General features: G+C 38.2%; 1 protein-coding gene across 1 annotated transcript; it reads right to left on the reverse strand.

The window, feature by feature from the left end:
- IL6ST (interleukin 6 signal transducer) lies at positions 1–25,214 on the reverse strand. The gene is made up of 16 exons (XM_032206746.1): positions 25,175–25,214; positions 18,110–18,190; positions 16,649–16,960; positions 14,767–14,899; positions 13,894–14,054; positions 13,400–13,551; positions 13,157–13,316; positions 10,430–10,512; positions 9,063–9,282; positions 7,831–8,007; positions 7,055–7,156; positions 6,354–6,500; positions 5,009–5,149; positions 3,965–4,061; positions 2,854–2,935; positions 1–2,081 (listed from the first exon to the last, which is right to left on the reverse strand). Exons 2-16 carry the CDS (start codon positions 18,174–18,176, stop codon positions 1,356–1,358), a joined length of 2,760 nt encoding a protein of 919 aa, XP_032062637.1. The 5' UTR covers positions 18,177–18,190; positions 25,175–25,214; the 3' UTR covers positions 1–1,355.

A 25,214-nucleotide genomic window follows, 5' to 3' on the forward strand; every position in this document is an offset into this window, starting at 1 on the left:
TAGTGTTTTGAATCAAGGTTTTATTAGTGTCAGATCAGAAAAGCTGACTAGGCTGAGTCAAGGTAAAAAAAAAATAAATCTGCAAGTGTCATAAGATTTCATCACTTGGGAAGAGGTTAATTTTAATGCAGTTATATGTACCTTCTAAATAAAATACACAATAGAAGTGAGACATAAGAAAAAAGAATTTTAGCCACCACAAACATTGTGGCTCATGCTAGATAATAGATACATATAGTCATGAACTTGAAAGTTCAGGGTATAGTTTTTTCTTTTTTTTTTTTTCCCTGAGCACTTCAATGACTTCAGTGCTTCTTTTTACTATGTTCAGTTTCAAGGAGGTCCCGTGGTGTTAGCAGTAAAGTTATAGCACACTAGTCATTGTAGTCATTCAGGAAGATCCCCTGACATCCCCTTTCTCCTAAGTAGTTATAAAAACTTTGAAAAGTTTTAGCTCATTACTTGCCTCTCAAGCTAGGCACTGCAAAGGTGCACTTATTATATACAAAGGCTATTAATATGACCAAAGTGGTGTGGTATAATCAGACAGTGTTTTGGGTACAAAAGCTTTAAATAAGTAATTATCTGTGTTTTCATCCAGATTTTTAACTTTTAAACATGAAAACTGAATTGCTGTGCATCAAGTTGCAAGGCACATTCTTAGGCCAAATTATTGTATAGTTCATGTGCACACATCTAAATATATGCATAATATCAATTATTACAGTAACACTCAGTCAAGCAATAAGGGCATTTTGTTACTTGCAAACCATCAAAAGTTCTATGCAATTCCTAAATGTGGATGCATGATTTGCACACCGAGTCTGACAAGCTGGAAACTGTGACACTGGGCCACATCAAAAGTCAGAGTCAATCAAGCTACTGAAAAGTGTATGACATAGTATTTTTCCCCACATTGGAATACTAAACTTCGGTCTCATTTAAGTACAAATATGCTCCAAACAACCAAAGCTGGCTTCTTAGGCTTGTATACTGTTGCAAATCAACGTATTTCTTCTAGGTCTGTTGGCCGATGTGATTAACTGAAACTTGCTGTTTTCAATCATGTGTAAATTTGATGTGACAAGACACAAAAAGCACTGTAGCACAAAGGCTCGTTCAGCTATTCAGACAAATATGATTTCATGTAGTGCATAAAAGTAAGTCTCCAGAAGGTCTGGAATGCAAATTTTCCACAGAAACACAGTCCTTACTGTATTTTGTCAAATTATTCTTCACCTAATTTTAATATTTCTATCTGCATTCAGATAAAAATACCTAGCTTAATTCATCAGAAACACAGGAAGAAGTGTGAACAGGCACTAATGAAGGCCTAATGCAGCCAGTCTCTTCTCTCACTGAGGCATATAACCCCCTTGTCTCACAGTCTGTGGGAGATAACTTTTTGGCATTTCATCAACTGATGGTGGGTTTCCTTCTACTGTTTCATATCTCACAGTTTGTCCTTCAGTACTTGTCTGTAAAACATCTGACAGAGCAGCTTCCTGGGTACTTTTCTCTAGACCAAGACCCAGAGGCTCTGAATTCTGCCCTGAGATCTGCAATTGTGCAAATCCAGCGAGATCCTCCTCATTAGCAGGAATAATCTGCTTTGGTATTTCAAAGCAAGGCCTGTCAGTGTTGTTTTCATCCTGACCACAATTTTGTTTAAAATACTGCTGCCTCAGTGTTGTACTGTCACTCCCTCCACCATGATCCTCTGATCTCTCTTCTGAATCTAGCAGTGGCTGAGTAGATTCAGACCTTGAGAAGACTTGCACAGGTGTTTGGTCTCTGTAGCCATTGAGCACTACTGTCGAATACTGTACAGTGCTTGAAGTGTTTTGTGTAGTTTCACCTTCATCGCTGTCAGAGACGCTTTGCCTAGGAGAAGACATACAGGAGGATCCTCCAATACCACTGCTGTGCCCTTCTGAAGTACTCTTTTCCTTTTTAAGCAAATCAAAAGGCTTTAGATCTTGTTCTGAGAAAGACTTCTTGTCATCAGCTTCTATTTCTACGACGCTTACATCTGTAAAGCTGCCTTCTGGGTACATCTGATCTTTAGAATTAAAGTTGTGCTGAAAAAAAGAGAGGGATGTTGCCTAAGAGGAAGGTTAAGTTAAAACAAAACATTAAGTATCTGAATATTTGTTCTGTTAATTTCATCAAGATTCTCCACGCAGTTTGCCTTCTCATTAAGTGTGGCAATATCTCCCAAGTATGTTAACAAAGTAAAAGCTATAGCTTTGTTTCACTACAAAATGTGCTCTAATTTTACTTGCTCTGAGAAACTGTAAACAGAAAGCCATTCACTGTGCAGCACAGAACATTTTGTACTGAGGCCATACATACTACTCCCAACAGCATATTCAGAGCCAAACAAGAAGTTAGCCACAATTTATCGAACATAATTTATCCACCTCACATGGGGCATAAATTCTGCTGCCACTCACCTCATCCATCTTCAGATCTTTCTCTCATGCACCACTTAACTGTACAAACAAGTCACTTAAAGGTTTTACAAATCACAAATGCTGTTTACTTAATATTGATTTCCTGTGAATGAGTCAAACAATCAGGCCTTGACACTTCAAACTAGTAAACTGAATGTAATTTGTACTGCTAAAGCCATCTCTGTACTGTGAGTTTATGCCCAAGAACCACATATTTCTAACTCAGTAATTGATACAACAAAGTCTTCTAGCCATATCATACTGTCATGAAACTTAATATCCAGTTTTCCCCTTTCCCCAGAAATCTGTGTGTGTGAGAAGGGAGAAGACTCCCTCTGTTAGTTCATTAGAGACCTTATGGATTAGGAAAATAAAGATGCTGAGAGGTGAGTATTACCTTAGCTGGAACTTGAGGTGACCACTGAGCAATGTTGCTCTTGGATGGATCAGGGACATTAGGCCAAATATGCTTTTTAATTCTGCAGAGGATTAAAAACAAGATTACAAGATGTACTTCTCGAATTCCTATACTGATAAGTTTTGTGTAATCCAGGACACTGGGCCCTGGCACAGGATCTTTGCAAGACTATATTTTCCAACAGAAGTACTTCCTGCCCTTGTGTCTTTGCAAGAAGCTGTATTACTGAGAAAAACAAGGCGCTGCACTTGCAGATCTCCCACACAATGTAGCCATAAAACATGGCAAACAAATGTTAAGAGGTAGTAAGGGATGTTGCAAGATGGACTTCAACAGAAGCGCATTAAAATCTTATCTTAGAAGCAGTGGGGAGATCAGAAGGAACAGGGCAGAAAGTGATCTCTAAGCAGAAAGAAAAGGCAGTTGACTGGGGACATGTAAAAGGCACTGCTCTTTGCCAGGGTAAACACTTCAGCAATAAGCTCTCAGCTAAAGACACAGACAAGAACCTTGGGATGGAAGGAGCAGGAGAAAGACAGAATGTTTTCCTGCAGGTAGTAAATACGAACCAAGTATAACTGAGGTTATACAAGGCAGAAAAATAAGATACCTACCAATTATTTATTTGCTGCAGTGCTTAAAGTTTTCAAATACCATAACTGAATAACTCAAATACAAAACATTCTTCTGTCATCTTCAAAGGATGACAACCATCATTCTCCTCTTATAAGATTACTCAGAAAACAGAGTATACTCCCATCAAAACCTAACAAACTTAATCCTAACCAAGACCAGCAAGAAATTTCCTTGCAGGATCAATCCATAGGACTTTAGATCTCAGTGCTAATCATTAACAGTAAGAAATGTAATCAGTATCAAAAAAGCCCCCCCCCCCCTTTTTTTTTTTTTTTTTTTTTAAGAAAATGAGCATGTTTATCATCAATGCATATGTGTTTTACTTTCTTTTCCAATCTAACTGCAGAACATTTACTTAATGATTATTGCCAAGTCTCATGCCGAAAAAAAATACTACAAGCAGAAGAGAGAAGCAGTACTATGAGCAAAAGAGAGAAGCTTCATTTATACTTACAAGTCACGTTTGTTGAAGCAAAACAGTACTCCAAGGAGTACAATCAACAGGAATGCAAGGCACACAGGTACAACTATAGCTTCAATTTCTCCTCTCCCTAGAAAAATAAAGAAGTTATAACCCTCTGGTATTTGTATGTCAGTGCTTCAATGCCACTCAGCAGCAGCATACGTTCCCATAGATACAGGGAGAATCTGAAACTGGACACATGCAGCTCAAGACCCACCTTCAAAAGAACTTTTTCACTGTATGAAAATAGTCTGTTGGTAAACACAAAAAGCTCTGTTCAACCAATCTAATGCCTTGCATCAGTAAGAACTGCAGATTGCTTTGGAAGCTGTATATAATTTTTATCCAGGCAGATACGACACCAAAATGAATGCATCTGTGGTCCAGGTGTTTCAGTGGCCTACCAGATGCCATATCAACATCACAGCCAGATGACTAATGCAAGCAAAGTCACTAGTTGTCTGCCTGTTTATTCTGTATATGAAAATATCCTCTCCCCACAAACACTTAAAGACTGCAGTATTGGTATGCATTCCTTCTTAAATGATATGAACATTTAAAGTAAACCTTACAGAATGCTTAGGGAACATAGAGGAAAAAAAAAATAAAAAAAGTGCTTTCCACAGCAAAATTCAGTTAATGTTGCTACTCTTACCATTACAAACAGGAAGCTTTCTAAAGCTGTACACTCAAATTTAACGCTTTGCAGATCTTCATTGCACAGGAAACACATCCCAAGCCAGCGTGTTTGCCAACATGAAAACGATTCAGGAAATGTGCAGAGGACAGTTAGAAGCCCTTGTCCTCTGTACAATCAAGAAGAATCCTGACAGAACATCCTGGACAAATAGCTCTTGGTGCTTGAGACAGACTATCTGAATACCGTGTCTTGCTGCATGTGAATACAGGAGTGTAATAGATGCGTTTTCTTTTAAAATAATGTTACCGCCCTCTGATATCAGATCCTAAATGGAGCCTTGCTACACTGTTGCAACATTACTTCCTACTTCTATTAGTTTTGCCAGTCTTCCTTACCAAATTTCTGTGTAGTAAATGTAAAATCAGGACCACTCCTGCCTCCTTCATCTGTGTATGCCATCATCCGCACAGTATACAGCGTGTCACTGGTTAGAGAAGAGAGGGTATACTCTGTCTTGGAAGGATCCACTGACACAGCTGAAGGAAGGAAAGAGACAGTTTTCTGTAGTAGCTTATTAGTTCTCCACAAACACAGTAGCATTAAGACATCACATTTTAAGAAATACAAGATGGTTTGAGAAGTATGAGTGGCTGCATGGAAAGTACAGACATAGAAAGGCTACAAACTTGTATAAGGAATGCCGAGATTCACTTGTTTCAGTTCAAGTGCTTGAATTAATTTAGTCTTTCTTGATGATAGTTCATGCATGGATTTACTGTTTTTCAGAAAGTTGTTACAAACTAAACTGATAATAAATTAACTATAAATGAGAAGTAGGATAAGCATAAGTAACTTGCCCTGCTAGCTTAAGCAGATCTCAAAAATAAACTTTTGATAGCATCAACTACCAATTTATGCCTGGAGGTCATAAGAAGAACTAGAGAGCACTTCAAAATACGTTTTATACATCAGCAATATCTTAACCTAAAACTCCAAAAACATTAAACTATTTTTATTTTAAAAGGCTTTATCTTACTTAAATGCAGACAACTCCTTCACAGCTTGAACAATATAGCTTCATCTTCACAGAATCCCAGGCTGGCAGGGACCTCTGGGCCCATCTGGCCCAACCCCTGCCCAAGCAGGGACACCCAGAGCAGGCTGCCCACGGCCACGTCCAGATGGCTTTTGGAGATCTCCAAGGAGGAGACCCCACAGCCTGTCTGGACAGCATGTGCCAGGGCTCCCTCACCCGCACAGCACAGAAGTGCTGTCTGAAGTTTAGACAACCTCCTGTGTTCCAGTTTCTTTAGTGAATATATTTCTTTAGTGAATATATTTTACAGAACTGTGCTTCTGATATTTCATTTTGACCTGCTGATCCTGTGCAGTGCTGGAAACTTGAATGCTGCTTGATTCATAGATTCTGTTTGTGCCCATCTTTCTATGCATCCACCTTGTCCTGTATTTAGATTGACAGATGGGATCAGAATAATTGCCAATCAGCTCTTAGAAACCAGACTCAGTACCCTGTAACACAGACTGAACGCTGAACGTTCTTAATTCTTTATTTGGGAATTTCCTATTCACAATGTAGGAGAAGCATGTATAAGGTATCAGCTTTATATCAAAGACTGTTAAACACACTTGCGTCTGTATCTTCTTTTTTCTTTATAATACATACTCCAGAAAAACATCAAGTACTTCAATGCCACAAAGCATATCTCTGCTTTCTGTTACCTGTTTCATTTCCATCGATAGTTTTGTAAAATATTGTGTAACTTCTGATAAATCCATTTTGCTCATCCACTGTGAGATGGTTCCATGTCAGAACAGCTTCAGCTTTTCCTACTTTTTTTGTCTGAACAGTTGGTCCTTTTGAAGGACCTGTAGTGGGAGATGAAGATTAGTTTGTTTCTCTCACACAGAAGCAGTGTATTGATGAGCACTGAACTGTCATTTCATAAAAACTTCAGTGAAACAGCTGGACTAACTCATTTAACAAAATTATTTTCAGGCAGTACAGCAACTTCAAAGATACTTTAAAAGAGAAACTGCTAGAAAAATATATGAAAACTGGTAATCAGCAGATCACATCGCATGAAATCTTCAACTGAAGCTAATTAGTCTCAACTTCATACTTAAAATCTAAAATAAATCAGCATAGAAATATTACCATACCAATAATGTAGCAAAATCCCATGCAAAATTATCCAATGAAAGTTGGAAAAGGGAAAAATTTCTTTACAGACATGTTTAACTACTTTCATTATTGTATACTAGCAGAGCAGATGTTAATGGAAGGAACAAAACCAGCTATGTTAAATGACCTTTATGTGTAGGACCACTTTTTATTATGCAGTCCACTTGTACACAAAGCCCTCATTATTTTAGCCAAGACAGCTGCTTAATGTGCTCCAAGGTGACAGTTTTGTACTTACGATCCTGCTGAAGATAAGCCTTCACAGACTGTCCACTTCCCTGACCATCAGCATATAGAGGGTACACAGTTATCAAGTAGCACTTGAATGGCTTTATATCACCTAATAAAAGGAATTACAAAATATGTTGTTTCAAAGAATCAAGTTCCTCACCATCCATCTCATTTACTTCAGATGCTGGGTGCTGGCTGTTTTGTTAGATGCATTTACACCTAATGCTGTTGATTTCACCCCCCTCCAAGAGCTCATTGATGTGTTACTCCGAAAAAGTAACAAAAGGAACAAAGTGGTTCAATAAAGTAATAATCAGACTTCAAAGAAGTCTTTGGCTTTTTTCCTTATTTATTTAAAATAAGAAATCTTTATCTGTCTGCAACAACGAACCTCAAAATTATAGATTTGAGCTACTGGTTATAATCTGAAAAGAATCAAAGCTGATCAAGTTTCATTGTTTGAACTGAAATATGGATGAGAAAATCTGATTTTGAAGGAACTCAGCCTCTTCACTATTTTAATAATTCCCAAGAATGACAACAAAACTCAGATAAAAACCTTGCTGTTAAATAACATGAATTTCAAAATGCAAGATTAGTTTTATGTTTGGCAAAAACACAGACTTTTTTATGCACTCATAATAAAGTAAGAGTAAGCCTCAGCATTATGTCAGATTCCTATCCTATAAAAAAAATCTAGTTAGCATAAAGATATTCTTCCTTTTGAGAATATTCATTAGATTCTTAGTGTTTTACATATTTGCAAGCTTGTGAGTTAAGTACCTTTTAAGTATGTTCCTTGAATATTTCCTGGTTCATTCTGCCATTCCATGATGCAGTCTGAGCTGTTGGACAGCAGACACCATTCAATCACGTATTTAAGAACATTACTGTTAGGAGCAGTCCACCCTACCCATAGTTTGCCATCTTTAGGTAGTGTTCTAATATTCTTCACAGGAGCTGGGATGAAAGAAAATAGAAGAGTTAAAATGTTGGCACTTCTTCCACTAGGTATTCATAATAGCAGCTTATTTTGTCAGATGTGCATAATTTTGATTATTGCGATGGCAACAATTTGACAGAAACTAAGAAAATGTGAAAGCCATTTTCTTAAATTTGAAAGCTTACATATGAATTTGTATCAGAGATCCAAATTACCAAATGCTAGGCTATTCAAAAACCATAAGTGATACTACATTTAACAGAGAAGCTGCATAAGTTGTCTGTTTCAGTGTGAAATCAAACTTTTAGACATTCATTCTAATCCTGAACATGTTCACGTAGCTTATCAAGTTGTTCTGGATGAAATGCTGTTCTTTTTAAAACATACCCTTAGTTAGCTCACCTAATAGCTTTAGAATTTGTGACTCTCACTTAGCATTTATACTAAATGCATCACACCTCTCAGTATTTTTATTTTTGCTACCTGTCCTGATAATGTTTGGATTGTCTAAGAGGCTAGATTCATCAGATGTTGCAAATAAGGAGAAATCAGTCTGTAGTTACTACTACTGCACAATAAAAGGAACATGATAAAAGAACACTAAGGTAACAGTGTAAGCAGAGGACAGAGCACCCAAGTAAGATATTGGAATTGTTGGAGGGTAATACTGGGACAAGAGAAGAAAGCAGGAGAGAAAAAAAATGTCAGAAGGCAGAAGGAAGAAGAACAATGACCAACTTCCCCCACCCTTTTATTTTTAAAAAAGGACATGAAAATATCTGCTATGCTAAGAAAAATATAATAGGGAATACAGTGCTCTAGGAATCTAAAGGAACAGCGAAATAGCACACAAAGCTTCAAATAAATCCATAAATACAGAAGTCTGCATGCTCCTCAACATACAAGTGGTGGCATAATTAAAAGGAATAAGAGTGAAGATTCATTCAACAGTGTAATTGTGTTTGAATAAAAAGTGTAATTTTTACAACACTTAAAATTTCTTCTAAGAAAAGCCATGCAGATGCTATTATTCCACGCATTTGTAAATTAGGGACATTACTAGGACACGAACCTTTTGAATTACTTGTTGGGATAAGCAGAACCGATGGAGGGGATGCACCAACTCTGTTGTGGGCAATCACAGTCACTTCGTAAGTTCTGTTCAACAGCATTAATGTAAGGTTGGTTTTATTAACGTTGTACTTCCATGGCGGAAGGAAGGGAGGTGATTTAGCTCTGACAGTCACTTCATACCACAAGATTACTCCATTTGCTTCAAATGGCTCCAGTGCCTGTCAGAAACGCATCTTTTATTAGACTGATACTGAACAAAAGTGACTTAAACTTCACTGTCTTTGAAGCATAGTTTAAAAGTCTAAGAGGAAGACAGATTATGTAGCTTAAACAGCTGCAAATGTAAGAAAACTGCATATGAGTTTAGAGTTCATTTCTGTAAAAGTCTCCAGAACTATTTCTTGTTTAAAACCTCATTTTCTTACAACCCTACATGGTAGTCCAGCAAATGTTCTATCAAGATTGTAGACTATGTGTGGAAGAAGCCTACACTTTGTGCAATTTCACAACACAATGACAACAAAAGAATCTCAACCCTCATAGCCTGGGTTGAGCCTAAATGCAACACAGCACAATTTTCTTTTATTACACATGCAAGAATATTCATATCTGTATTATCTGTAACAGTTTTCTGGGAACATAAAATTGATCAACAGGGCAAGCTTTAGTAAAAGTTTTCCAATTCTAAGCTAATAGTTTCAGAGTGGCATGTGACATGAGTTTCATCAGAAAACGGTCACTACACAGGTAACTTCACCCAAGCCTTCAACAAGTAATACTTCACAAATCATGGGAAAATAATAAAAGACAGATAGGTCAAATGCGACAAAGTTCACAGACCAGAAGAAATCAGGAAATGGGGACTGATATAACTGCATTCACTTTTTCAGCTTTGGATTTTTCAGTCAACTAGCCAGTGATCTACTGCATGCAAACACACAGAACCGTATTTCATAGCTCTGGTCTCTGGAATGCCTCTACACTTAATGGATTTTGCAGCTGGAGGATTCTTGTACAGTCAGTGTTACAAACGTTTTAGCATACATCAGAAAGCATAAAGAGTGTTCACTTTGTTCAAGGGCGCTTCCAATTCCACAGACTCCTTACAGACAGCAAGTGGCAAACTTGAAAGGGGATTCTGTACATTCTGCATTACAGACTTCTGTCAATTAACTCATGGCTTTTATAAGTATACAAAAAGTACACATGTAAGCAGTTATTAAAAATTAAAGTCACTTTTTGCATCACTAAGACATGTTTTATCACAGTCATCTAGGAAAGTTTGTTGAGGTAATTTTTTTCCCCCACTTAAACTCATGTTTTTAAAAGAATGCTGAATTTATGCAGTTTATCACATTGCTTTACCTTCCACAGCAGATGTACAGTCCAAGAAGCTGGTGAAGATAATGCATCAAAGATTCTCCATATGGATGGCCCTTTAGATGGTTCTGATGAAAGAAACAGTGCTTAAGAGTAGAGACATTTTTTCTTATCTGTTTGAATTCATCATTTGACTATCATTACTTGCATGCTGTTTTTCTTTAAGACATATACAAAAATTGTTTCCTTATTTCCCTGGAAGGAAACAATGCTTGGTATGTTAAATGGAACATCTCTATGGAAAGATTTCCTGATGGGATGAACAAAACACCCGTTCTGCTCTAATGCACAATATCAAAGCAACTGAGCACCACCATGCTGAGCATCAGTGATAACACGTTGAATTTGGCAGCACCAAGGATAGTCAAATCTACATTGTGCAGCACAGCACTGTGCTTCTTTATACTGCTGTTCTTGCTATGGTCTGTAACCCTACCCCTCAACACGAAGTCACCTAAAAATGAAAACTGCAGAAGAGTTAATGAGGAAGCCGGTAATAAGGTTCCTAAATTTCCCAAACAGTTTATTCTAAAAAGGGTATCAGAACTACAGTACTTTTGCACAACACTACAATACTGTTTGGTGTCAGTACTGTAAAGATTCAAGTGGTATTTCCACTGCAAACTTCAAAATAAAATGAATTAATTATTGTGCATGAAGCAAAAAAAATAAAGAAGGCCAATTCTTTGCAAGGGCTTTAACCATAACAAAAAGAAAGATGATCTTAAAAATGTATTTATATTTATAATCTTGCTAGACTGTGTTTTCCATAGGAATTCTTTTGTGTTTTTAACATTAAACACAAAGAGGCATGGCATTTTTACATCTAAATAGCAATGGCAAGACCAGGGAGTACGTCTTGTCTCTTATGCTTTACAACAGAGTGGAAAAGCTGGGAATTGAGGCCAAGTGAGCTCTTAATCTCATTTGAGTACATACCTGTGATTCATATGAAGCAGATGCAGTTGTACATCTCACCTAATAGAGGTCACAAATGCAACATGACCTGCCTCATTTTCCTTCCCTATCATAACACCTTGGTTCTGAGACTAAAATAAGACATTGATACTTGATCACTTATGGCATTATTCTTGCAGAGCAAGTCACCACAGCAGAACAGCAATGCAATCTAATAAGCAGGATGTCCTGAAATCCTCATTGCTCTGGTTGAGATAGTAACCACAGAACATATGCCTCTTCCACTCCGCGGAAAGCAGAAACAATGTCATTAGGAAATGAAAAGAAGTGGTTAGAACATTGAAAGAATATTTTTATAATACCTTTCCAAGAGAAAATAAGTTTTGAGTAAAGCTGAAGTAATGTTTTACTGAATGAAGTAATTTTGTACACAAATTCCATTTTGCTTAAATAAGTAGGTTATATCTACACTCATTCTTTTTGCTACAATATAAGAAAAAAATCAAAACACTTCTTTACTGGGAGCTCTATTAGGATAAATAAGAAAGGACTTCTGACCCAGCATAATATTGAGCTCTAAGCACAGGGTGGTGCTTTGACAGAAAAATCCTTTAGTGGTTTAACTCTGTTTAGAGATAGATGCACTGAAACATTACACAGTACAGACTGTTAATAAGAAGGTGCCTTGGAATGCACTAAGGAACAGATGGAATACTGCAGAAAGGAGACCAAGAAGAGTGCAAGTAGGAAAGGCTAAAGCATATTTGAAAAAAAAAAAAAAAAAAAAAAAAAGAGTAATGCTGAATGAAGACTTGCTCCACAAAGCACTGGAAGCTGACCCTTGACTGAGGTTTTTCAACAGCTTTTTTTTTTTTTTTTTTTTTTTAAAATATGGCTGTGAACTTAAAGCTCTGCCCAGCAGTTCACTTTCACTACATCCTAACCTATCTTCTGTATATGTTAGTTGTGAAGTGATTGGTGTATATCTGAAGTTGTACACATCCTGCTCACAAGTCCTTTTGCACAACACTAAACATGATCTAAACAATGCACTCAAAGAGCTGCTGCTGGCAAAGAGTACAAGTATTCTGTATTAAGTCATGATAGCAGCAATTCAATTTTTTTTTTTTTTTTTTGCAAAGGGACAGTATACGTGAAGTCCACACCTGTAACATGACAAACCCAGTGACCATCATCAATAATTTTTATGACTATGTATAGACAAAGTAAAACCATTTTCCACACAGGCTCAGTCTTGTGGAAAGTCAGTGATTTATATATGGTGTTTTCTCAATACCTCGCACATTAATGGATGAGCAGTGAGACTCTTAGAAACTGGAGGCAGAATATTGTAAACCAATGGGTGCAAGACATCAGAAAACCAGTCTGTAGGTAATAATGTGACAAGCAAGAAAGTATTGCAGATACAGAACGTCTCAGGAAAAGTAAGACTAAATAAGAGTGTTTTACTTAGATGCTTTGGTGAACAAGAGACTGTACTTCCATATGCATATTTTTTCATATCAGTGCTTTAAAGAAAAATCTCTAGATCATACTTAGTGATGTTGGTTTGCCTAATACTTTATTTGATGGCTTCCTAAACCCTGGATTGCTTAAAAACTAAGGCACTCTTTGCCTACTGAAAACTTTCATACATATAGGATAGCTTCTGTTGCAGTCACATGTATAATCAAGCAGTTCAAATGATGATGCACAATTTCAGTTGGCTATTGTCAAACTGCTCAGCACGCAGACATTTTGGAAGTCTGGGACCAAGTTTCATACATTACTTACTATCTTCAGTTGTGACTCCTGTTTTTTCTTCACTCCAGTCACTCCAATAGCCTACTCCATCTTCCTTCATGCATCGAATTGAAAAGACATACTCTGTGTAAGGTCTGAGACCTTGAACACTGAATGAAGTTCTTGGTGAAGCTGTATCCTCAGAAGGAACCTGTAAGAGAAGATTGTAAAGGCACTAATCACAAAAAGTTCAGGTTATAGCAAAAGAGTAGCAGAAGACATTACTTGTGTTACCTGCATCCAGTTCGTTTCATTAACGATCCTATAGCGAATATTGAATTTCAGTTTCATCACAGCTGTTGAAATCCGGTTCTCCCAGGAAAGCTTCAGAACAGTAGGTAGTATTCCCGAGTTGACGGATAAGTTATGTGGAGACAGTGGTTTGACTAGAAGAGAAGTTAGAGTCAACTATGCAGCTGCATTGTTTTTCCATGCATCTAGCAGTTGGCACGCTGTGCTGCAATACTGCCAGGAAGGCCTTTCATGAGCACAAATGTCTGCTATTTCACACTCATGTCTAAAGCAGACTACTTAAGAACTCAGTCTGAACAGTGATCAAATCTCTCAACTTCTATAAATTTTGTCCAGCACAGTTCAAGTTGTAGTGTCAACAACACTCTGGAAATGTTAATTTTTATAGTGAATAAAATTGCATATCAATTCAGTAATATGCACAGGAGCAGCAGTCCTACACACTACTAAAACTGTATTAAGAGGTATATAGTTACCAATCTCAATGGGATCAAAAACAAGACGATCAGATTCATTCTTCCCAAGAGCATTTGCCACTTCTACCCAGACCTCTAGGTTAACAAAGAACTGAACATCAGAAATGGTACAGGAATTATTTGCATCTTTTGGTATGCAGTCAGGAAAGTTCTCTCGTGGCCTGAATAACAAAAAATGCAACAAAGAAGTAAGTTTGGTTTCCTTTATAGAATGTTTGTTTTCTAGCTACCCATACTTTCTACCATAGTCATTACCAAAACACTGTAGAGGAACAAGAGGAGACAGGAAGTTGTTGGCAGTTATTCCTGTTTCCAGAGAGGGGCATTAATTCTGCATAATCTTAAATGACCAAAGACCATTTAAAGAGTTTTAAAAATACATCAGTTTGATTTTATATGAGCAAAACTTTTGCTGACAGCTTCACATTAGAATTAGATTGTGAACAAACTACTGAGTACTTAAGAAATACAGAGCAAACACCACTTCACAAAACCCAGTGACTGTATGTTGGTTTCTTCACTTGCTTAGAATGGGATAGAACCATGATCACAAAAATCAAAATATTTGGGGTCCAGCCAGATCATGATTAGGTGTACCGTATTCTAACCACGCTATGCATGTGTTTGAAGAATGGAAAAATTGAGATGGCTGTTACTGTAAAATAGATATAGTAACCAAATTTCAAGTCCTTCTTTTAATTACTTTGGATGTGAACTTCTTTAACTCTTCACTCCCTCCCAAAATGGGCAGCAATGTTTCAGAAAACTGGATTTAAAAACGTTTTCCAAAGTATTAAAGAATTACAAGGAAGTTTGGCTTAGCTTACAAACATTCTTCAGAATGATTAAAATATTCTATAGAGAGCTACTTACCACCTGTATTTCAACTTAAAATGCGTGTCCAGGAATGTATGCCTTCCAGGGTTCCACGTACAAGTCATAGGATACGTGAGTTTTGACTGCTGATGCACAATACAACTTAAATTCGTGGGCTTCTCTGGGGGCACTGTACAGAAAAGTTAGTGATAATTAACTGATGTACAATTTTCTGTTCAGTAAGAATCATGAGACATGTCCCATTACAGCAATTTCAGCAAGCATCAGAAGTACTTTTAGTTACATGCATTTTTAAATGAGGGGGGTAAAAAGCACTAGGGACCATCCAGCAGCAGAAGTCAGTAAGTTTAACCAGCTGCTCTGAGAAACAGTAGGCAGTCAGTATAAGAAACAAGCACCTGACAAAGTAAGAAACAGCACAGAAAGGTACTGGCCATCTCTTTCCTACTGTACTAAATCTATTTTAATTCATGCTGGAGGGGGAGAAATGCTACTGACCAGCACAGCTGCAACAGCATATACTGACTTTGTCAACAACCTGATATGTGAAGCAGTTGTGATAGCTCTACTCCCTTACCCCATTTACAGGGGAGGGATGGTTTAGACAAACATCTACAGGAGGGATAAGGGAACGTCATCAATACACTTGAGCATGTAAGAAACTTTCAGACAGCAACTGAACTTTTTTTTCCTTCTTAAAGTCGAATCATATCATACAAAGATAGCATTGAGTTTGTTTTCAGCTTTTAGGATAATCACTCTTTACATCAGTGTAATATAAAGCATCTTATTTCTTTTCAAGCAGAAAATCCTATTTTAAACAGAACTACCAACTTATGAACATGTTCATAGCTTTGTTCCTAAACACCTGTACTGTTCTGAAACATGCTGCTCACTTCTAATAGCATTTTAATTGACAGAATGAAAACAGCAGCTGTAACAACAAGTGCTCCTCAAGATTCACATGTGAATTACAACTGTAGAACACTATCTGTACTGTCATTTAAGTTTCCATAGGATATTCTACATATTCACCTTTCCATGTACTGTCTGTCCCATCTTTTCTGAGAATAAATTTACTCATCAGAAGTTGAAATAACTTCTTCTATGAAATCATTTTGTAACTCATGATAGAGCCACATGAGTTTGAATGGTAAACCCAAAGCTTCTTCATGTAAATCAGACAGTAATTGCAATGCCTTTTACCAACATTAGGAGGCAACGTATTTCACCAGGAAGGACACATTTATCACTTTATGAACTGACCACCAATTAAGCAGTAATATATTGAGTCATTCGCATTACACCTTCTCAAGACCTCAGTCTTGACTCAAGGAGCACTTGCTCAGAGTTATGTAAAAACTATCCTGCTTGGAAAAAGAAAGTTTACAAATCGTTAGAGGTATTTTTCTATATATAAGTGTTGAATAATCCAAATAGCATGTTTCCTTCTTAAGGCAGTTCAGTTTTCATTTAGTGGTACAGATGGACTAGATATTTCTAAGTCTGCTAATGAAGGAAACAGTAATCTTATAATTCTATTATGAAACTAGGATTTATGACCTTATTGTATTTCCTTGCACAGCAGGAAGAACCAAGGAAAGTTTGATTTCTTTCCTAGGATCTTTTTCAGCTAAGTTCAAACCTTCTTTACGAAACTTAAGTCTTCTTGCTTCAACATTTTTCTCTTAAATAGTCCAGAGTATTCTCTATTTTTTGGAATATTTTATTTTGTGCATATTCACCGGCTTTGATGACATACTATTTGACAGCATATTTATGCAATTATGCAGGAGCTAAGGAAATGAAAAAGAACATCTCAAGATGTACACAGTTTCGTTTTCATTCCCTTACCGGTTTCTCAAAGAACTTTTTTAGTGTTTAAACCAGAATAAAGCTCAAGAAAATCAGTACTTACAGCCTAATGTAACTGTAATTCCATAAATGTTCTGCTCAATCTGTCCATCTGCTAGAACGTTGCATGTCAGAGGAGTAGCTAGTGAAGAAGTGTCATTAAATGTGACACTGGAAACTGTTCTGTTTATTTCACGGTATTGTTCTCTAGGTACCACTTTATTTTTAATTTTCCAGATAATTTGATTAGCATATATATTGCCAAAGTCAAGACAACTCTCATTCAAAATGCATAATGCTGTGAAATTGGAACCAAGGGCCAATACAGGAGACTCTGGGATGATGTGACCACATGACTGTACAAGTCCACCTGAAACTGGAAGAAAAAAGACAACACCATCTTTTTAAAAAAGCAGAGCATTCCACAATAATTGCTGGTACAAAATTAGTGTACTATTGACGATATTACAAAGTATGCCTAAGCAGGAAATTACTTACTTGACTGTTACAAAACTGCAGTGTGTTAGTGGATCACGAAGTATAGATTTAAGGGACAAAACCAACGTAATGTTCCCTAGGCATTGCAAAAACATTTTATGAAGCCAGTAAAGCTCGACTAATAACCAAGGGTCTTTAGAGAAAGTGAGAATAGAGTCAAGGACTGAATGTGTATCTTGAAAGGGGAAGTAACTGAGGTTACTCTTGCAGCTAATTTACTGTTGAGAAAGTTAACAAAATACTGACATATACACCTTTGTTGTGGAGGACTAGTTTTAGAAAAACCACATGCAAACAGTTAAACACTTCAGTCATCCACTTCAGAATCTTCAATACGTATATTGTAAGAGTACTGGGGAATTAGGGCCAACTCTCTGTATTTGGTAGTAATCTTTTTACAAAGAAACATCAACACAATGATTAAATTGTGAAGACTGCTACCAAGGCATGCAAACATCAGCAGACTGAAATGTTGCCTTGATTCAATAGCCATACTAAACAGCTTCAGGATGATCATTTCCTATACAAGTGAAGTTGCCCATGGCTCCACCTTGATTAAAACACTAATTCATTGGAAGCTTATTCCTTTAACAGCTGTTGAGTCTGACCAAGTTAGGTTTTCATTGAAATATCATTTAGCATATGCAAAATTAAATCATATAATATTGCTTCAAAGTTTTTTTATTTTTTTATTTTTATTAAAGAAATCACACTGTAAGACCAAATTCACCACTGCAGTCTGCTACAGTGACTAGTTCCAGTGATGTCAGTGGAAACAAAGCAACCTGTCACTGATCAAAGTCGGCTTTACTAGCTCTGTACAATTCTGTAGGAATGGAAGCAGAGGTGAGTATTGGTTTAACACTGCATTACCTTACCATAAGGTTAACAACATAGCATGGGTCTCTTAATTGTACTATACCTTATTTTATGCCCCACAGTTATCTAGACAAAAAGCAGGTAAGTGCTTCAAGCATCCATTTAAAGACTTTCTACAGGTCTCTCATATGTAGAACAGAAGCCTTACCTCCAAGGGAACAAATATTCCAAAACAAGTATAAGCAACGGGCCACCCAGTTCCACCCAGAAAACATGCTGCACAGAATTCCTGTAATAGACAAGGATTTTTTTTCCATTTTAGCTATTAGTCTTCACTTCAGATCACTAACAGATTCAAATTTCCATTTGTTATATGACATTTTCTCAGGTATGCTATTTTTCCCCTGACAATCTCTTTTCACTCTGGAAAAAGAATGGGCTTTTTTTTTTTTTTTTTCCATTTTACTTACAGCTGTAACAAATTCCAGTGTCTGTTTAAGACAAATGATGCAGTTGAAAGTCTCTTAAGTTACAAATTTAAGAAATGCATCATCTTAAGTCTTTCACGTCATGCATGAAAACAAAATTCACTGGTATTTCTATAAAAGGTTAGCAATTAAAACAGTGTAAAACCATTGCTCAGGTTTTAAAACAGTTCTAAGAATTCGATTATGATTACCACGCTACCTTGCTTTTAAAGGCACCAATATAAGCACTTTACATAAGGTTCAGACGAGACATTTTAAAATTTCTTAAATTTAATTTTTTTTTTAAATTTAAATTTATTTTAAATTTTAAAAATTTTATTTTTTTTAAATTTCTTAAATTTTAAAATGTCTCAAAATTTAAAGAAAATTTTAGAACAGAATTGACTGTTACAAGACCAAAAAGAAACTGCAGCTTATGACAGAAAACACTCCTTGCTTTTGACTGCATGTAGTTTATAATGATGACGAAGATGCAAAGCACATTTCATACAGGTCACGCTAAGATTAGATTGGAAAAGTCATTTAAGCACCAATGTATCAATATCAAGCTAGAATCACGTTCCTTAGGTATATGCATATCTAAGCTTTTTGACTTGAAAACAAAGGTAAATAATATAATATAAAGAAAATTGATTTTCACATGAATCCTAAACCAACGACACAACAAACGTCAATCTCGAAACATTACAGCAGTGCCTTCTTAGGGCTCACCAACATAGGTGTTTTTCAGTTTGGACTAAACAGCTAGAGGCATTTAGTAGAATTCTTCTTGCATCCATACTTCAGAGTTCATTACTCAAAGCCCACAAAGATTTACTACAGAAAAATTTTATATTAGGAATATTGCTGATTAGAAGACTCCTCAATTAGGTTAACAAGCACTTACACCTGTCATTATAGATTTATTTACTAAATAACAGTACTATTATCTATAATCGGACTTTGTTTCAATGAATTAATTTTTTTTTTTTTTAATAATATGCTCTTGCTGGACTAGGTATGACAACCATTACAGTGTGCACTTAGTCACATGGTCTGAATTTTTGGGTTGCCAGGCATTGGACTCAATGGAGGGTCCCCTCCAACTCAGGATATTCTATGATTTTATGATAGTTTAAGGTCAATACAGCTTTAGATAAATTAATCGCAAGTATACAGTAAGAGCTAAATCAATTGACCCCTGCTAACTACAGATATAACACCTTCACATAATATTCACACATTCCTTTCTGCATTTTAAAATCCCAACTGGTTTCATAAATTTAAGTAAATCCACACAGTGAACAAGACCAACACCAGAGAATTTGGTTTAGGTCCTAAGCTCTATTTCAGTGTCTTGACTTACTCTAATATTTATCAGAAATACCACCTTCTACCTTGTTGAAGCTTGCTGCACTCTAAGCATAGACCTTACAATTTGCTATTTTAAGCAAGATTCATTTAAACCTATTAAACTTGAACAATGTGGTGCAGGATTTGAAGCTCCTGAGAATCCTGAGGCCAGATATAAACTGGGTAGAAAGAAGAGAGCAGCTTCATTTTCCTGCTAATTGCCCAAAGCTGCAGAACAATAGCAGATGCAAATTCTATGCTGAAGAAAGAAGAGTGAAGCAGAGGTAAAAAGGCAGAAAGGAAAAAAAAATACACAACATAGCATTTCTCTCCCAGAAAAAAAACAACAAAAACAACACACACACAAAAAAAAACAACAACAAAACAAACAAACAAACAAAAACATTTGCCACTATGATTGGTGCCACATTAGAGCAGCTGCACTGTCACCTAAGCTTAGTATTGCATCATTACAAACTTACTGGTTTTCTTATCAATAATGACTTATTTCAGGCTAGACGATAAATCCACAGAGCTAATCAAAAAACTCTAAATCATATTGTCACGTGAAGTATGGCAGAGGTTTATCAGAAAATGGAACATACCCTGAATCACTTGAAGGAACACAAGAGCTAACACTTAAAAAGCAAAAAAACAACTCAGAAACAATAGCAGAGTATCAAACCTTTGCTAAGGTGTAATATTTCTGAATGAAAAGAATATCAGATGAAGTCATCTTTTTAAATAAATGCCATTTCTACATGCTTCAACTGTTTTCCTGCCTTAGTTGAACTGATTTACAGATGAGAAACCTGAGGTCCAATTCTCTACTAGCTTGCACTTTCGAGAACTTAGTTTCTGTTCTAAGGGAGCACAAAAGAAATAAAAATCTTACACAGTTTAAAGTACTATTTCACTGTACTCAGCTCCTGAAAGGCAATAAAACTGAGACTCCATCACCTGCAATGGAAAAATTAACTGAAACCCCCCCTTGCTGGCACTAGCAGATGTGACTATAGCTTCAAAAAAAAATAAAAAATCAAACCACAGTTCAGCATATATCTGCTGTTAGCTTCTTTTGATGTAGCTTATTTTTTCCCCCTACTGATCAATGCAGCTACAAGATTTAAGGCGCAGACCTCTGAATCCACAAATGGGCTGTTGCAATGTCTTCTAATGTGTGTTTTTTTTTTTTTTTTTGAAAACAAAACAATACAACAAAAAACCTTAGTTCCTCTAGCTTTTATGAGATTGATTCTTAAGGGAAATTTAATTCTTAAGGGAAATTTAACTCTAGAAGAAAGAGCCAGAGTTACACTAAGCACTTCCATCCATGCTGCCTAGAAGAAAGTTGTAAAAGAAATGGCGGAGCCAATACCTAACAAAACAAGCAGCCATACTTTAGATCAGAGCATGGAAGAGATTTCTATGGAAACTTGTGTTTTCTAATATTAGCATATGAAGATTTGATGGCACAGAACCCTGCATGTAAGCTATACCAAAGCTTTACAAGTCAGTGCCATCATTCCAGAGAAATGCTGCTGAACACCAATTGTTCACTGTCAACGACTAAGTCAGACAAGTTGCAAGTCTGGACAAAAGAAAACTCGTTAGTCCCAGCAATTACACAATACAACCAGAAATGTTCTGTTTTACAAACCAGTGCAGGTTATTTGGAATCTAAGGTAAAAGTTCAAGCTGATGCTGAACTAACATTGACAAAGATAGTCATTTCAGAAGCTTTTTTTTTTTTTTTAAAAAAAAAGAAAAAAAAAAGCAGAAACAACAATTTATCTAGACTATGCACTTGTTGTGGACCACTAAGTACAACATTTTTTTCTAGCCAAGCCTAGTTAGGTACAATGCTAAGTAAAAGGAAAGATACAAAAAAACCCAAACTGCTGTTGGAAGTTTGTCAGGCTACTTTCAAGGCTGGGTCTGCCAAAGTGGCAAGGGATCAAAGTCTGTCAAAATACTACACAGTAAAAACAACACGATCAATTTAGAACTACTACTAGTGACAGTCCTTAACTCTCAGAATATGTTACCTTCCAGAGGAAAAAAACTCTGTTAAAATGCTGAGATTACTTCAGTAAATAAAGATGTGTGAAACACGTATGCCATGAGATCAGCCAATTTAAACTCTCATACAGTACTTGTTATTTTTCACATCCTGCTTCCATTTTGATAGGAACTCACTAAGCCTTTTCACCTACATCTTTAAACCAATGCTTCAGACAGTGCTCTGTGGAAACCTAGAAACACCCCTGAAGTCAAGAAATATAGGCATAAAGTAACAACAGCATTCTGTTATCACAGGTTTGTGGTAAATCAGTTTCTAAAGAAATTCATACATTCATACAAAAGGGATGGCTCTAGTTATCCCAAGTAACAGAGCACTTGTGATTTTAATCTTATTTCATAAATCACGAAAACAACACCCAAATGAATACAGGTTGTGTGTCATATGATGAGCTATCCCTTTCTGGATCAGGAATGTAACATCTAGTGACCTAAAAATGACAGTTTCAGTTAAACTGCAGCAAAATGGAATTTTCTTGCCAGCAAAGCCAGCTTGCAAATCAGGGAGCAGAGACAATACCAGGACCATCACAGGAAGGAGTTAGGTCTAGGTAAGGCTCACCACCAGGTCAATCACAAAAGCCTAAAGGTTGCTGGCAAACAGACTTCTGAAATTTCCTCAAAATAAACATTAAAAGCCAAGCTTGCAGCTTCAAGTGGTAATTTCTCAGCCAGAGCCACATAACTCAGGTAGATCAAGCAAGAAAACGGTACATACGAGTGACATGGCAAATAGCTGCTACTGCTTGAGGCTTTGTAACAAGCCAAGAATACTTAGAACTGATCCAAAAGCTGTATCTATCCTAAAGTAATTTTGATTACTCAAGCTGTAACTGCTTTCTAATCAAGAGCTTTTCATCCGTAAGCTTCCTTCCTTCCTCCAAGCTTACTTCCTTCTTGGAAATATTTATGAGACTCAAATACATTTTCAAAGACAATCACTTGAAAATCTTGCATAACCTTACATACACTGAACATTCTGAAATTCACCTTCATATTGAAGATACCTATATGCAAACAATATAGAGTAACCACCTCTCAGGATGGCAAAATCATTTAGCTTGGCAGGGACCTCTGGGCCCATCTGGCCCAACCCCTGCCCAAGCAGGGACACCCAGAGCAGGCTGCCCAGGGCCATGTCCAGGTGGCTTTTGGAGATCCCCAAGGAGGAGACCCCACAGCCTGTCTGGGCAGCCTGTGCCAGGGCTCCCTCACCTGCACAGTGAAGAATAGTGAAGTCTGAACCTGATGTTCAGACGGAACCTCCTGTTTGAGCCCACGCCTCTTGTCTTGGCACTGGTGGGGCAGAGGAAAGAGCCTGGCTCAGTCTGTTTTGCATCCTCCCTTCAGGTATTAATGCACATTCACAGAATCACAGAATGGTTTGGGTTGGAAGGGAACTTAAAGACCATCTAACTCCAACCTCCTGCCATGGGCAGGGACACCTCTCCCCAGACCAGATTGCTCAAAGCCCCATCCAACTTGGCCTTGAGCACCTCCAGGGATGGGGCATCCACAGCTTCTCTCAGCAAACTGTTTCACTGCCTGACCACCTTCACAGTATTTCTTCCTTGTATCTAATCTAAACTTACCCTCTTTTAGCTTAAGAGTCATTACTTCTTGTCCTATCACCCCATCTCCTGACAGAGAGACCCTCCCCAGCTTTCCTGTAGTCCCCTTTCGGTAGTGGGAAGCTGCTGTAAGGTTTCCCCGGAGCCTTCTCTTCTCCAGGCTGAACAGCCCCACCTCCCTCTGCCTGTCTTCACAGGAAGGTGCTCCAGCTCTCAGAGCACGCTCATGGCCCTCCTCTGGAGTTGCTCTAGGATGTCCATGAAACACTGATGAGATTCCCCAGAACATCCTCCAGGCTGAACAGTCCCAACTCACTCAGCCTCTCCTCATGGGACAGATGCTCCAGGCCCTTCACTGGACTCTCTCCAGTATGTCCAGGTCTCTCTTGGACTGGGGAACCCAGAAAGGGACACAGCACCCACGTGTGCCCTCACCAGTGCTGAGGAGAACGAAGGATCACCTCCCTCAGCCTGCTGGCAGCACCCTGCCCGATACAATCCACTGTCAACAGTCAGTAAAGGTCCACTTTTTTTCCCTAGTCCTCCTTTTGTCACCAATGTACTTACAGAAGCATTTAGCCTCTATCTATAAGCCCTGTCTTGACATCCCTGGCCAAATTCAATTCCATTTGAGCTTTAGCCTTCCTAACACCCTGACGCTTAAACAATCTCTCTGTATTCCTCCCAGGTTCCCCAACCTTCCTTCCGCCCTCTATATGCCTCCTTACGATGTCTGAGTTTTGCCAGGAACTCCTTGTTAATCCACACAGGCCTCCTGTCATTTTTGCTTGACTTCCTCTTTATTGGAATGCACTGCTCTTAAGCTTGGAGAAGGTGATCCTTGAGTACTAATCAGCCTTCTTGGGCCCCTCTTCCCTCTAGGGCCTTATCCAAAGCCATTTTTCCATGCAGATCCTTAACGAGGCCAAAGTCTACCCTCTTGAAGTCCAGGTGGGGAGCTTGCTTTTCGCCCTCCTTCCTGACCCAAGGATCCTGAACGTCACCATCTCACGGCCAGTGTGGCCAAGGCTGCCTTTGACCTTCACGCTCCCAACAGGCTCCTCACTGCTGAGGAGCATGAGGTCCATGGAGCACTTCTTGGCTCCTCTAGCACTTGAAGAAAGAGGTTACTACCACCACCAGCAAGAAATCCAGGAGGTTTGTGGTGTGTATGCCCCGCTGTGCTGTCCCTCTCTCACTTTCCTACAGCAACACACCAACGCTCAGACTATTAAGTTCATTAAATTCAGAAAATTAATTGATTTCAGCAGATTCCTCAGCAAGTAGCAACATTTAGGAAGAGAAGTGCAATTACTTTCATGTTCTGTAAGGGGCAGAGAGGATTAAAAAAAACAAAACAAAACACAACATATTTTGACTCCCCAACGCGTTTGACCCCTTCCCTTTGCAGACCTTTAATTCCTCCCCTCCCGGGCGGCCGTCGGTCGGGCTGCCCAGCAGCAGAACCATCCCGCCACACCGGCAGGCTGCCCTTTCGGAGGCACCTCAGCAGCAACACGCAGACAGGCAGACAGACAGACAGACAGACGGCCCCAAACGAGGGCTGTGCCCGCCGGTCCCCTTCTGGGGCTCCCTGAGGCGATCCGGACCGGGGGGGGGAGGGGGGGGGGAGGGGGGGGTCCCTCCCCTCCGCTGCCCTCCCAGCCGCTCTCCTTTGTGCCTCCCCCCGTCACCGCAGACCCTCCGCGTTGCGGCCCCGTTGTGTGGGTGCCCCCCCCTTTCCCCTCTTTTCCCCTTTTCCCCCTTTTTTTTTCCCCCCCTCCCCTTCCCAGCCGTTACCTGCCGCCGGCCGCCGCCGCCCCGCCGCGCGCCCCTAAAT

This window comes from Aythya fuligula, chromosome Z (assembly GCF_009819795.1).
Source record: "Aythya fuligula isolate bAytFul2 chromosome Z, bAytFul2.pri, whole genome shotgun sequence".
Classification (NCBI taxonomy): Eukaryota; Metazoa; Chordata; class Aves; order Anseriformes; family Anatidae; genus Aythya; species Aythya fuligula.

Excerpts from the sequence above, each read along its gene's own strand:
- IL6ST (XM_032206746.1), bottom strand. The coding sequence starts at position 18,176 with ATGTTTTCTGGGTGGAACTGGGTGGCCCGTTGCTTATACTTGTTTTGG. Across the intron at positions 13,317-13,399 it reads ATGAAACGAACTGGATGCAG|GTTCCTTCTGAGGATACAGC; the intron begins GTAACACAAGTA and ends CTTCTCTTACAG. Across the intron at positions 5,150-6,353 it reads TATCGATGGAAATGAAACAG|CTGTGTCAGTGGATCCTTCC; the intron begins GTAACAGAAAGC and ends TCCTTCCTTCAG.